Here is a 15,878-nt window from a genome sequence, read left to right on the forward strand (position 1 = left end):
TAAATCTTAGCTTCACAGCACCTTAATAACTGTTCTTATATTTTTCTCCATAGCAGCTTTAATTGTTTCACAGAATTATTATTGAAGCTCACCTGCTTTCATACTTTGCAGGTCAATTTCTTCTGGAAGAAGCTCGTCTCATAGAAGCAGCCGAGATGGCAAAAAAAGCAGCTGAACTAGACAGCACAGAATTTGACGTGGTCTTCAATGCTGCCCACATGCTCAGGTATGTTTTTGCTACTGTACGTTAAAAGACCAACTGTGGCTTTGGGAAAGCAATTAAGTATACCAATTCTCCTATCATACCACCTTATTCCACATTCTTTTTTAAATTTAATTTTATTATTAGTTTCGAGTATACAGTACATTGGTTAGACTTTTATATAGTGTATGAAATTATTCTACATTCTTAATTGTGCTACTTAATCATGTCAAAATCGGTCAGGACTCTTTTTCATTATAGTTTATGTACACAGTATGTACGGAATATGAGCTTTCAGGACACTGAAAATTATTGAGACTGCTTTTCTCTTCTCTTCAAAAATTATTGGCCATAAAACACAGAAAATAAACAATTGAAATTAGCAACTGTCTAATTAAATTTCTCCAGAACAAAATATTATGTGTCAGTCCACTGCATCTCAATATTTGTGTTTTAATATTAATTATATTGAATGTGCCATGTGGATACATTTTATTATGTTTGTTAGTAGAGAGGATTATCAATTACAACTATACTTAAGGCCTATCAAATTCTCAGAATGGCCCTATAATTGACACTGTTGCTATGCATTAGAACAATATATTTTTTAGACCTTTAGTGCTTCTATTTTCAGAAAGATTATTATGAAGGCTGTTTAGAATAATAGCAAAATAATTAAAAGGCAGATCAGTTTTTGTTATGAATATAAAAAGAAAGTCAGTTCATCCTTCAGTGGTGTTTTAGGTTAAAGGAGGATAAGAAACTCAAATGATTTATATAGTCATTTAGAAAGCATTATTTGTTCTGTTAGCAATATGTATATCCTATTTCTCATACTCTTACCTGAATTTCATTCTATAAATCTCTACCTAAATACCTCATCGAGTGACATATACATGTGGGCTCCATGCATGACTTCTATGGATAAGTTTCTAATTATGTAGATTATTCTTACAAGGGAAAAATATAACAGAAGACTTGGTTCACATTTAGATGGTTTTAAAACATGGACTTTAAAGAAAAGTAGAGGAACTTGAGAACGTTTTTCACTTTTTATTTTGAGATCATTGTAAATTTGTATGCAGTTATAAGAAATAAGAAATAACACAGAGAGATTCCATGTAGCAATTATCCAATTTCCCCAATCATAATAGCTTATATAACTACCATTCACTTTTAAAACCATGATATTGACATTGATTCAATCCACCAGTATGATTGGGTTTCCCCAGTTTTATTCGTACCTGTGTGTGTGTATGTGTGTGTGTATTTAGCTCTATGCACTTTTATCACATGTATAGGTTTGTATATACTTCACCACAGCCAAGACACAGACTATTTTCATTACAGCAAGCATTCCTGTGTTGTTCTTTTATAACCACATACTCCCACCTACACCTGTCCCAGAGGAATCAATATTTAAATCAAGTTTTATAGATTATTTTGGATTTGTAATATGAGACTATTACTATAACTGTATCTTAGGGGCTTCTTACTTGGCTTTTCATATTTGAAATAAAAAATTCAAATTCTCTTTGAGAGGAAAAAGTGTACGGTGAGGTTTCAGTTGATGCCCTCATTCCATATTAATGTTTAACATTCCTAAAACTGATACCTACAAAGAGAAATCAAGATTCAATAGACTCTTGGTATATTTATAAAATAAACTATAGCCAATCTGAAAGAACCTTCAGTGGGAGGACAGTTTTTAAAAAGACATCTTAATTTACATGACAAGGTGAGGTGCTGCCGTATTCAGGGGAAAGGACTTTTTGTTCTTTGTGAATAAAGCAGTATGCTTTTAGTCACAGTAAACCATTTGTAAAGATGGGAATGCACAAGTTTCTACAGGTAATTCACCTTAATTATAATAGATGCTTTCATCAACAAGGCTTTTTGCTATATATATAACATCAGTATCTGAAATTCAATGTCTACCAATGGAAACACATTATGAGAACATTACAAAAAAAGTCCTTGTTAAACATAATGCATTTAACTTTTTTTTTAAATTATAACTTTTCCTTAGTTACCATGGTGCTAGAAACCAGTGAAAAGTTTTCGTTAGACATTGGTGATATGGCAATATTTATGATTTATTTTTTAGAACTTTCTCTCTAGCTTTTTGCAGTCTACATTCCTCATCAAGTTGCAGTCAGTCCGTACCTTTCTATGTATACGGATTGCAAATATGACCACATCATCCTGGCCATATTCTCCTCAGCTTGGTGATGGTCCCTATGAATGTTTTTACTGAGTTCTTCTGGTTTTTTTTTTGGCTTTGTCAAATTCAAGTAGTTCTTAAGTGCTTCCTCTGCAAGCTGAACATCAACCTCTTTCCCTATTAATCACGAACATTTAGGACTTGTTTGCTGAAAGGACTAACAAAGCTTATTGGTTTTCACTTGAATGTCAAAATAGTTGGCTGTCAGGAATTTGCTTATTTAATGTTATATATAACATTTCCCCAGGGGATGCCAAATTGTTGTAAATTGAGTTTGATAGTAATTCTCTCCTTAAGAGCTCTGTTCTTTTGCAACATATGTAGAAGACAAAATTAGCAAGTTTGGGTGACCAATTGGGAAAGATGTGTCTCTCCCTGTTTGTGTCTTGGTTAGTTGGATTAGTGTTAGACCTAATATTCAGAATCAACAAGCTAATAAATGTTATCATTCAAGATATGGTTAGAGCACTCTCACTTAACTTCCCTTTCCTTGGCTAATTTCCAGTGAAATGACCCAAAGAATCTATTGATGAGGAAAAAAATGCAAAATGCAAAAAAATATATATATATTATTTTGTCTAGACGAGACTAGATTGGAAGAGGTGAGGGCCTGGGACCAGGCATCAAGGGGCAAGTCTTTATCTTATCGGAACCTTCAAGCAGCTTGAAATTTGAAAAATTTTTAACAGACTGATTCCAACTCTCAATAATGGATACAAATATTTCTCTATAGAATAAATACATAGAAAGATTTTAAGTATGTGATTTCAGCTTGGCAGTTCAGATAAGAATGAACAAGTCAGATGTATCCAAGTAAAAGACCTTCACCAAAGCAGTGAGATTTACATTAAAAAACTAAGAGCCACTTAGAACATCTTTCATTCTTGTTACTATGGTGATTCTCAAGAACACTGTGTAGTGTGGAAGTATTAATACTGTTCACCAAATATGCTTGGACTTCCACCTTCAAGAAACACAATAGGATTGCTTTTTCTAATCTTCAAACTGAAGACCTTCATGGGTCTATTTGGGTTGTTGATTGTATGTGAATGTGACGTATGTCACTTTTGAGCTAAAGCTGTAAGAGTCAGTGCTTTTCCATTTTTCTGACTTAAAACCTTTGGAAATAGATCCTGAAATGACTGAAGGCAGATAAACCTCCCTTTCTCACCTGCATTGGAGAAGCTGAGTGAGTGAAAAATAAACTTTGTTGTCTTATTCACTGAGATTTAGAATGTTTTATTACTACAATGAAACCTAACCTATCCTAACTGATACAGAATAGATCCATAAAAGTAAAATAGTTAGAAAGAAGAATAATATAACATCAGAAAAGATTACTAAGAGATTAAAAGATTACTAAGAGACTAATCTCTGAATTTATAACTGCAATGGAGGCAATATGCAATTGGTAAACTGATCATTTAAATAGCAGTTATAGATATTTTCCCAGAATTTAATGAAAAATACTAAATATGTGAAAATAATGACTGAAAAGATAATAAGATTGGAGGATAGATTAAGAACACCATACCCATACTCATACATATGTGTGTATAATTATATATAGTATATATGTATGTATATATAGTTATATATACATGTATAGTATATATGTAGTATGTATGTTCTATGTGATATATAGTTTTATTTATATATGTAAATATGTGTATATAATTATATGCTCTATATATGTGTATGTAGTTTCATATAGCATATAGTTTTATATTTACATATATACATATATGAATATATGTATACACACACACACACACACACACACACACTCACACAGAGAAAATTTCTGAAGGAGAGAATAGAGTAGATAAGCAATTATCAACAAATAGAGTAATATCCAAGATAAGATAAAGGCCTTCAATCATGTTGAAAGCAAAATTAATGAAAATAAATCTACTCCTAAATTTTTCTTCACATATGGGTCACAGTTTTTAGTTGCAAACTAAAGAATTCATTCTTAACAGTAAATTTAGGCAAACATAGGGTTTATTAAAGAGTATTTTGTAGCCCACGAGGTCTCTCACAGGCTTAAGAGTGCTCCACACAGCCAGAAATAGTACCCAACCACCTTCCTTTCCCTGGGGTAGCTTTAATAGTTCAGAGTTTTGCCACCATCACCCACAAGGAACTAAGCAGAGTGAGAGCCACGTTCATTAGAAGACTATTCTCCTGGGTGCAGCCTCCTCCTGATTCTGCTTACTTCTGAATTCCATTCTCCTGAGACTGCATTTGATTAGTGGAGCCTGAGTCATGTGAAGGAACCTCAGCTGCAAGAAAGTGGGAAGAAGAGGGAATTTCTGGCTTCTGCCTTGCTTGGGAAGGTGGGATCCACATTGTGACTAATTATAAAAATATTTATAGGAAGGGTAATCACAGATGTTGAGTGGCCTCACATAATGAGCGTTGACTGTATGTGTTGACAATTTTTAGTACTTCAAATAAAATGGAAAAAGTGCTGGATGCTTCCAGATGAGAGCATTATAAAAAGCAGATTGGTTATCATCAAAGGAAAATATCAAAGGAATTTAAAATGCTAGAACCCAGAAGAATTTTGTCTATTGAGTTGTGAAAGGATAGTGTTGAATCAATTATTCCATTAGTAGCATTTTGTATGAATGAATTTATTCAGTGTCCTCCCAGAACTGGAAGCTAGAAGGAGCACAAAGATATTTGATAACTGAGAGGAAGTCTGGAGGCTTCCTCTGATTGACAGCATCCATGGACCCTGGTGGAAAGTTATTTTTGTTTTTGTTTTTGTTCGTTTATTTTTAATCCACTTACAGATTAGGGGAAGAACAAAAGTATCATTTATTCAAATACCTCCTGTCTACCTGGTGCTGTATTTTGCATTTTATATCTGCCACCCTCATTTATAATTGTGCATTCCTGGGGTAGACACTAATATTCGCATTTTACAGATGAAATTACTAGGGCTCAAAGAGAGTCAGTGTTTTCCACAGTTGGGATTTAAACTTGTATTCTGGCCAAGCAGAATACTGATTTCACTGTGCCACACTGGCTCCCTCATGTCTTTTTAACTAGGTGACTAACTAGAAGCTGTACTTCTTGAATTTACTGATAGAGAAAGGATTTATAGAGAGTAACAGGTTATCAAAGGTACAAATTCTAAATAGTAAGACCCTTCCAATATGAAATTATCCCTTTATAGTAAATTTTAGAAAGTAAATTTATAAGAGGACTCTAATTTTGTACTCTCAAAGGGATACTAAGTTTTTATAAATACTATCACGGTATAGAGTCTGACAGAGACACACAACTGAGATAGTGTGCACTTACCTTTTATCCAGGCCTAAGGGCCCAGGTTGTCACTTCTCCCTAAGGTAGTAAAGAAAGCAAAACTGCACAGCACCAACTGGTTCTCGTTGCTGTCATAATTTCTAGAGAACAGAGTGAATTTATGAAAAAGAATTATCTTTCAATTTCTATACTCAAACAACACACTCATATAATTAAATATGTTGAAAACATAGAATTTAGATATACTGATTTTTTAAAAATAAATTCCACTGGAAGTGACATAAAATTGAAATTCTTAAGTGAGAAAGGAACAAGATCAGATTCTATTCTCAAAACAGATTGTGAGTGTGCGTGTGTGTGTGTGTGTGCGCACGCGCGTGCGTGTGTGTGAGATGCTGGAGATATATACATCTCCAAGGCCCTCTAGGCCATATTCTTTCTTCTTTAACACTTCCAAAATTACCAAAGGCCACTTGAAAAGTGGGTTTTCCAGTTATAAATTGTACTTCACTGCCAACTTTTAGTCAAGTGGTTTATTTCAACAAGCTTGTAAAGGATTGTTTTAAGGTCTTTAAAGCAAAGGGAAATGGCAGATGAGGGTGAAGGCAGGCATCTTCCAGCCCAGTACCTCTCCAACAGTAACATGCACGTGAATCATCTGGGGATCTTGTTAGAGTGCACATTCTGATTAAGTATGTTTGGGTGGTACCTGAGGCTTTACACTTCTAAAGTTCCAGGTGAGGCTTATGACATTGGTTCTTGGACTACCCCTGCAAGTAAGTTCTGTCTTGCCTTTCCTCTTTTCACTCCTCCCAATTCCTGTCACCACCCCTTACACCTTGAACATAAGTAGTAATTTACTATGTATGAATATTATAGTTGACATTGCCAATACACATTCCTCCCTTTTAATTTTTCTAGTGTGTTTCATTATATAATCTTTCTAGATATAGGCTTAACCTGTTCTTAGCAGCACTGAAAGATTTGAGGCCATGAAACTAAGTGCTCATACTCTCATGAGGCATCAAGAGGTTTCTAATTCTGAAACTCAGAAGGCTCTTTTTGTAAAACTATACCATCAGCATACTCTTCCTCTGTTGTTGCTGCATTTCTGCTTTACCTCTCCATTATTTATGTTTAGAACTGAATGGTTACGTACAGGTTATGAAGCCATTTCGATGTCTTGACAAGGAAGAAAGTTTCATTTAAGAAAGCTTGATGGTCATAAACAATTTATTGTAGGAGTTTTATTATAAGGATCTTTTCTGCTCCACTGTTCAAACACATGTATAACTCTGGTTTTGCTGATTTAAAATTTTTATACATTTTTTGTCCACACTTATTTCAGATCTAGTGTAGAACTTATCAACTAGAATTAAAATTTAGTGCTGTTTTGAGTAACTAAAAGCTAAGTTTCAGTTTAGCAGTTGGCAAGAACCCTGGAAAACTCAGCTATTGTTTCATTCTACTTTCATGATATAGAAACAAATAGCTCTCTAGAAAAATGAAAAAAAAAAAAAAGCTCATAAGTTATCCTTGAAAATAATTGTTGAAGATTTTAATAAAATATTATCTTTTGTATAGGTCATACAGTAGTTATCTATATTAAATAATTTTTAGTTCAAAATGGACAATTCACAACTATTAACAGTCATTAAAGAGTCTTCTAAATGCTTCTAGAGTTTTTATTTTTTACATTTGCAAGGAAGTAGTTTCAAATTTAGCAAGCTTTAATTTTATAATTCTCACAGAATACATAAAAATGCAGGTACTTATAAATGATTCTTTTAATCAGGTTTCTTAAAACATTTCACAGGATATACTATATTGTTATTTCATAACATAATTCTCGAAATTCTTCTATACATTTTTTCTTGTAAGAATGTTGGGCCATAAACCTATGTTCCCAGATACTTTTCCATTATAAAATAACACCAGAGAAGGTAATTACATATGTGAAATATATTTATATTTTTAACAGATATAAGTCTCATTGTCTCACGTGCAAAATGGAATTCTGTTGTAATCAAATAATGACATGTATTTATTTATAACTTTTGTCACTATATGTTTTCACTCAGAGCCTACCTTTTAACCGATTGCGGAAATACTGACCCTAAGATTTTAAAATATATTCAGCCCAATCTTAATGATTTTTTTTTGGAGGGGGAAGACAATTCAAGGTTTACTTTATAGTCCAGTTTAGAAATACAACCAAGGCCTTTTCCGCTTTCTTGGCCCTGAGAGGCCACAGATAGTGTGAAAAGGAGAAGGGCCTTACATATATGATGGGCAGGAGTTGGCAATGAGAAAGGAGCCACCATTTGAGTCTTCAATTGAAAAGTCTGTTGCTTGCATAATGATTAAATCTTTATTCTCTAGGTATGAGGCATAACTTAATGTTAACTCTTAGAGTGGCATATTAGGTGAAGATATTCACCCATCAGGACCTAGTATAGCTTCCTGATATAAGCAATATTTTTTCCTTACTCGCAATCTCATTGCTGGCTTTTTAAGGGTTTTGTCTACATCTGGTTTGGGAAATCTCTTAGCAGAAATAACTGCTGACCCTTTACCTGCCTTCTGAGTTTCCCACTCGGATACTTACAAGTCTCTTCTATATCTAATTGTGACAACACCTCCCCTAAAAATGGGATATTGTGATGGTAAAAAGTGAACATCTAGCACTGTTCCTGCTTGTCCTCCCTCCCTTTTTCTTTGCCTTTCCCCTGAGGTCTTCCTCCTCCGTCTTTTGAAGAGAGGGTAAAGTTCGTGGGCAAAACACAATAGTGCGTTTCACTCTGTCCTTAAAACTTTCTACTCTGCTCAATTTGGTTTGCTTGATTTCAGTTCTGTCGATTTAGGAAGTGAAGTTGGGCAGAAAGTAAAACCTAGGATTGCAAATGTTCTTCATATTCTCCCCTTTTCAAATCTTATATCTTACACTCAAATCATAACTTTTAAACATAATAATCAAAAAGAGTGTCTTTTATCTTTCTTAATATTTGTTGTAGGAATTATCATGGTCATCTGCCACAGAGCAATGTATCACTTGTCATTCTGCCACATCTCGATGCATACGAAGATACCAGCATAATCCTATGGTTCAGATATGTAGTTTAGAAGCCTTGATTCCCACCCAGCTCAACCACTCACCTGCTACATAACCTTAGGGAAGTTGTCAACTTCACTAAGCCTCATAGCTTCTACATAGATAGAGGATTTGGATATTTTGTATTCCAGAAAAGAAATATTCAAGAAAGAAAGGATATTGGTATTCAGGAAAAATATATTTTATCAGTTTCTTTACATAGTTTGATTTCAATAGTCCTGGGAACCTGAATCCTGCAATCATTCTCTAATAATCATTCTTAGAATTCCCTAAGCAACTGACAGAATATTGCTAATTTCCTCAGTTTTCAAATGTTGATTAATGATTCAGTCATCTTTGCAATTAAGATTTAAGCACTTATAGGATACTTCTGGCAAAAAGTATTATGAAATATAGCATACATCATAAAGTGGACATCAGACAGTTTCTCATGAGTTTTCTCTCTTGTCTAGAGAATAAAACAAGGACATAAATGAACATTTATAGAACGGACTCTTTTCTCTCGAGTTTGCTATGTGTTATCATAAATGCCCACTGATTAGTATTCAATAAAGACCATTTAATATTAGAAACAAAGTCATAGAGTGAAAATTAGTTTTCACAGCCATATGACAAATATAATAAATTCTACTTCTTTTTCTATTTTGAGTATCATCAGTTCTACTTTTAGTCAAAGAAAGGAAGTCTTCTAAACAAGATATGTCCTTCGGGAATAAAACCTCTAAAGACAATGAAGACTTTAAAAACTAATAACCATATTTTGGGGGAAAAATGTTGTGTTGATTATTTTGTTTCGTTATTATTTCATCTGGTTGAGTTCCTCATTTTCTCTTTTGATCCTACCTTGTGAATTTGAATGTCCATAAAGATGAATATTAATGGAAGCTGTGCATTCTATTTTAAATATCTATTGGCTGATTTTTCTTCAAAGTAAATTACTTCTTTGTAGTATTAAGTTACTCTAATTTCCTACCTCCGTGCCTTTTATTTTACCCTGGAGAAAACCCTTCCAGGGCATGACCTAATGAATTCTGGTTCAAATTTCCAAATGAATCTGAACCAAAGTGATTCTATAATTTGGTGGAGAGAACCTTCATTAAATAGCCTAGTGAGGGAATTTTCAGTCTTTCATACCAGACTAAAGTACTTTTCTTGACATACTGAAATTGAACTTCAACATTTATGAGACTATAAATTGCAACAGCACGTTGTAACATGTCAGGAGTCCAGTAGAGCCTTAGGTCAAGGGTTTTTACTTTCTCTATAACCCCATTAAAAATATCAGTGTTTCTAATTATTTTTCCTTTAAAAATTAGAAAAATATGTCCTGCTCTCCAGAGAGATGTTATCTTCAGTTATTCCTATAATTTATATGGTTGCATGGGGTATGTCTTTATAGTTTTTATTTGGCTTGACCAAAGTGCAAATTCAATTTTATAGATATGACTAGTTAGCCTTCTCTTCTAAAACCTGAGTGTGGTTTTGTAATTGAGAAAGTTAATTTTGTTTTTCCTCTTTATTCCTGATCTCTCTGCCACCTTCTTGTCTCAAAAGCTTCTTAACATCACAATTTCAAGTCTATTTTTATTTTAACTGCAGGATCCCAACCCATTTTCTACTGTTGTTCACATTATAGTTGGAGTTGAATCATCCAAAGTTGAATTGATATTTTTCTATAGCATTTCTTCTGTACCACTGAAATATGGTCAGCAGATTACAACACAACCTGCAAGAGCTTCTAGTTCTATATACCATCTTTGAAGGTTTTCTGAAGAAGCATGGCATGATCGAAAAACATTCTGTGTATTGATGGCTAATTAGCTGGGCTTCCTCGAGACTTTGATGTTTTATTTATCTTGCTAACTAGTTGACTGAATTTAGGAATTTGCTATGAATCAAGAATAGACAATGCACAAACTTATCTATAAAATTCGGTGGGCATCTTATTTGTAGAATTTCGTTGTGCCACACATATTATTTGGTGGTAATCAAGAAAAACTGACTCTAGCAACTTGAAGACTGTGGAATTTACTATAGGCTGGAAGGCGTGGCTTGAATTAACAGGAAACAAGGTATCCCCAGCAGTTAAGAAGCAGGGCATCCAGTAGCAATTCTTTATAGGAAAAGTAAAGCCAGGACACAGCCCCATTGCTTCCACCATTGTCATTGAATTCTAGCCATCCCTTCATCATTCTGTACTCACTCAGAAATTAAAGTCCCAAGCAAGAACATCCAGTTAGCTGAGGCTATGTCATGTGCCCACCCTGGTAGCCAGAGAGCAAGGAGCAGGAGAAGCTGGCCATTCTTTTTTCCTATAGGCTACACACAATAAAAGATTGTCCTTCTGATTGGAAAGAAAGTGGCTTTTTAGATAGATACAGAATTTTTTTTAAGCCTGTAGATATTCACTATTTTTATAAAACAAGCAACTCATTATTAATTTTGACAATTTATTTTTTAAAATTAATATTTTTCTGAGACATCATGTTGAAGCTAGAGAATCCCAGGTCTGTAACGTATTATCTGGGTTAGCTCAGAAAAGGAAAATAATATTTGTAATTCCTAATATGTAATTTAAAATAATAACATTGACCTAATAGGATTGTTTTGAAACACTATGTATAATGCCTTAAAGACAGTGACAAGTACATTGCATGCATTCCATTTTGAATGGTCTTTTTCTGCTTAGGCAACTTATTATTTTATTCATTTAATTGTAATTTTTTATAAAAGTCATAACGATATAGTTTGGTTTTAGTTTGATTTTTTTTTTTTTTTCTTTAACAGACAGGCTAGCCTCAATGAAGCAGCGGAGAAATATTATGATCTGGCAGCCAGGCTGAGGCCTAACGTAAGTATCTTCCTGATGAGAAGCATTACTCAAGGAGACAGACTCCAAGCATGTGATAGTTTTAGACTAGAAGCCTCTTGATATTGTTTTTTCCTCTCTAATCTCTTATTCTGAATACTCACTAAATGGCTAATTCAGATATAAAATCTGCCAATCTCAAGCATCTTTTCCCAGGTGTACAAATTTCTGTTTTCTATCCTGTGTACAGCATCATAAGTTTTTATCATTTGAATACAGGTTTTAGCATTCTTAAATAGTTTACATTGGGAAAACTTTTAAAATTAGTTCCTTGAAAGTTTGTTTGCTGTGTTGTTAAATATCTAAGGACTTTCTAACATCGTAAGTATTTTTTTGATTCTTATTTATAGTCAAACCTTGAGCTGTGTGCCTTTTCCTATTACACAATCTTCATTTCTAATAACTGTGCTTTTCAACTTTATCAAGTATGTTTTTATTAGAATTTTTCCCTGGGTAGTCACACTTCCATAAAGTAAGATAGATATAAATTAGATCATTATTATTGAAATAGAGGAACCATTTATGAGAAAATAAGAACAGGTTTTGTTATAGGTCTTCTAAGTACTTCTTATTCACAGCACATCACTGAATTCCAGTACATTGCTTTTATTCTCATATACACTGCTCTGCATCACTCTCCAGCACTAAAATTTCTACTCTTCTTCTCTAGATCTGCAGCATCTATTGAGAAATGAAATTTTTGTAATGAAAGTGCATATGTGCTGCGACTACAAATAATGGAATCAGTCTCATATCTTTAGAGTAACTCATCCATTAGACAAACAAACATCTATAGAGTGCTTGTTTTATGATAGGATACAGAGATTTCATAACCTAAAGGACCACGCAGTGCAGCAGAGAAGACTGAATGTAATCAACTAATTGAAATACAGTGTGGTGATTCCTATAGAGAGGTATACATAGTCCTATGGGAGCACAAGAAGAGGGTTAATGCTTCCAGAAAGCAACCCACACAGGAAGTAGCTTTTTTCCTGGTGATTCAACCACATGTAACCTTAGCCCTGAATCTAAATGTCCCCAGTTTCATTAATTATGAGGCATTTTAAGAATTGGTGAGTTGTTTAGAAAGGAAGAAAATATTTTAATAGTTATATTGGTAAGAACAATAACTACTAAAATTTATTAAGCATTTATTATGTGTCAAGCATTGTGCTAAGTACTTCGTAAAATTTCCCTCGTTCATTTCTCATGGCAATCCACAGATACTTCTGTGATCCCTATTCTTTCGAAGCTCAGAGAAATTAATAGTTCACCCAGTATCACATCTAGTAACTGGAATCACATTGTAACCCAGTCTGCTGTGTGCATAAGAGTAAGCTTAATGAAAAAAATGCAGTTAGTTATATCGAAGAGAGGAAATGCAAGCCAGAAGTCTAAGAAAACAAAATAATAATGGTCCTCTCGTTTATTCAGTAAATAATAAGTGAGTATTATTAAGGGCCAGGCACTATTTCAGGCACTGGATACACAGCAGTGAACAAAACTCCAAAGAGTTCCTGCCCATTAGGAGCTTACAATCTAATCTGAGGAGATAGAGCAGAAGTAGATTAAGTACATGGTATGTCAGAGAGTGATAAGTGCTTTGGAGAAAAGTGGAGCGGAGAAGGGGAGTTAGGCTGTGCAGGGGGAGGTATGCAGAGGCACAGCTTTATAAATGCCCGAGTTGGGCACCTTTGTGTAGCGTTTCTAGGAAAAGGTTTGAACTCGTGGCTTTAAACTTATTATAACTTCATTGAAGACAGGAATCAATTTTTCTACTTTTCTTTCTTGTATTTGTTCCCTTTACGTTGACCGATGCATACAGTGCTCTTAATGTACATAATAAACGACGATGTTAAGTTCTACCTTGATTCATTGAGAGAGTACCAGTTACATGAGTGTCACTTTTATTTTTTGTTAAGTGGTCAATCAAAACATCTTCTTCAGCATATTATAATGGATTGGTGAAAAAAGAGCTATCCGAGCTTTTTTACTTGCCATGAAGAATGAAAAAGACACTGAAGTACAGCAAGATTGAAGCCTGACTTATGAGATTGTTTATTTTAAATCACTAGCCCTATTATAAAATCAAAATTTAATCTCCAACTCAAAGCCATTTTTTGAAACCCCTAATAGTTTCTTTATAAACATGGTGTAGAGTGCTTTTGAAAAATGCATTTATTCGGATGATACTTCCCTTATCGAGTAATAATAAATTAAGTATTTTATGGACTTAGAATATTCTGTTCATACTTAACAGTAAAGTACGTATATGATGTTACAGTTGATGGATCAACAGATACAGTCTTTTTCTGTCTGTTTTATGAATTGCATTTTGATTTTCTGTATGTAATCTAGGTAAGTAAGATGCCACCAAGGCAAGACTGATAAAATGCAATAAGTTTTTATTCTGAAATGAAGAGACCTATTTAAACAGTAGCCCATGTAATGATATATTAGCAGTCAGCATATGATCTAAATTAAAGCATCCATCTTACATTTATCTTGCTCAAAGCTATTTATTTTCTGTCATAAAAACATTGTTATTTCTGTGCTTTAACTTAATACATTTCAGTTACCTGCTTATATGAGAACATAGTAAATAGACTCCAACTCCCATTCCCTATTTAAATAGTTTCATTATCTTTTCTGTTTTTGTTGTCTGCATGGTAATCTAATCTTACTCTTATTTTTCTTAAAATAGTTCTTTCTTTCTACTGTTTAAATGCCCAACTACAATAGTCAGTAGCTGTATATGAGGGACTCTGGATATTTTAGCATTGCTCATGTCAGATCTTGATGGCAGAGTAAAATATATGGCTGCCACCCTTGTATACAACACTTATTGTCATGTTAAAAAGATTGTTCATTACCTCTGAGATATATGTTTCTCTTAATAAAATACCTATTCCATTTCTTCAATATGTCCCATAATGAATTTATTTTATCTATTCTACAAAAGCCATATTTTCCTATACAATTTAAAGTTGTCGACTTTTGGGATTGTTTTATATACAAAGAATTCCAGTGATCAAATGCTTAAATAATAAGTCTAAATTAGCAGCTGCATATGATTTTGTTTTAGAGTCTGATATTGTCCCTTCATTAGGGATATTCAATAAATTATCATTTATTGAAGTGCACAGTTAGAGGAATATATTTATTACAAAATTATACTGTTAAAAATTTTAATCCTATTTATTTACCAAAATTGCCATTTTATGTTTTTCCACTTTTAGTTTTTTTTATTTTTATGAATAAAATTGATCCTTCTGTGGAGGTTACTTTAAAAATATAACATTTTCCTCTGTCTTCCCTCCCACTATGCACATCAAGAAATACTGACTCTTGAGAATCAGAGGGAACATGTAAATGAAATAGCTTTATTCTTTCTGTGGGAATTAAGCCAAAATCCTCATTAACTTATAAATTTTTAAATATGATGAATGGAGGATTTGCATAGTATGAAGTCATCCACTTTTACTTGACTTTTAGTAAACTCTAGAGTTAGAAGGGAGTAATTGCCAATGATCAGGTTCATATATCTAATATTTTTCTAGATGTAATTGTTTTTAGTCTGAACTCATTCAACTTATCTTTGGTATCAAGTTCTAGCTTTGTGTAAGACTCTATGCGAAATGCAGTAGGATTTCAAAGTTATGAAAAATTAACCCTGACCTTGAGAAATATACTATCTAATGTGGAGAGTGAGTGAAGGAAAAAAAAAACAAAAAAATAAAAACATGGATCGAAATCCTCACACTTCAGGACAGTAAGTAACATTATTTAATAAATACTTTGTGAGGGCTATCAGCTGATACTAGAAAAATGTACAGAAGGGAGAAATTACTTTCAGCTGGATTGATCCTAGAAGGCATTGAGTTAGAGTTGAGAAGCTTAGAGAATCTTTACAAGTGAAGATTTTAGCAGAAGAAGGATAAAAGAGAGAATTCTGGCAAATTGAGGCATAGGCATGAACTAGAACATTGAGTTTAGAAAGACTTAACTATGCCTACGAAATAGAGGGGAAGAAGAAGGAAACACGGAACTGGAAACTAAGGTAAAACCAAATGAAAAGCATAGACTACTATACGAAGAATTAGGAGTTTATATTCCAGAGTTGTATTAAGTAGGATGACATAATGAAAGAGGTAATTTAGGATGGCCATTTATATGACATAATGAGAAATGCATG

General features: G+C 33.5%; 1 protein-coding gene across 5 annotated transcripts in view; it reads left to right on the plus strand.

Moving 5' to 3' along the window:
* TMTC2 (transmembrane and tetratricopeptide repeat containing 2) overlaps positions 1-15,878 on the plus strand; it is a 370,372-nt gene that overhangs the window by 306,539 nt on the left and 47,955 nt on the right. For 4 of the 5 annotated variants that reach the window (XM_011374929.2, XM_023521201.1, XM_023521189.1 and 1 more), the window contains one exon: positions 11,602-11,665. In XM_011374929.2, coding sequence (XP_011373231.1) covers positions 11,602-11,665 — 64 coding nt within the window. Of the gene's footprint in view, positions 1-11,601; positions 11,666-13,605; positions 14,187-15,878 lie in introns of those variants that run through there. The other variant, XM_023521197.1, reaches the window with a different exon arrangement.

This window comes from Pteropus vampyrus, unplaced genomic scaffold (genome assembly GCF_000151845.1).
Source record: "Pteropus vampyrus isolate Shadow unplaced genomic scaffold, Pvam_2.0 Scaffold9, whole genome shotgun sequence".
Classification (NCBI taxonomy): Eukaryota; Metazoa; Chordata; class Mammalia; order Chiroptera; family Pteropodidae; genus Pteropus; species Pteropus vampyrus.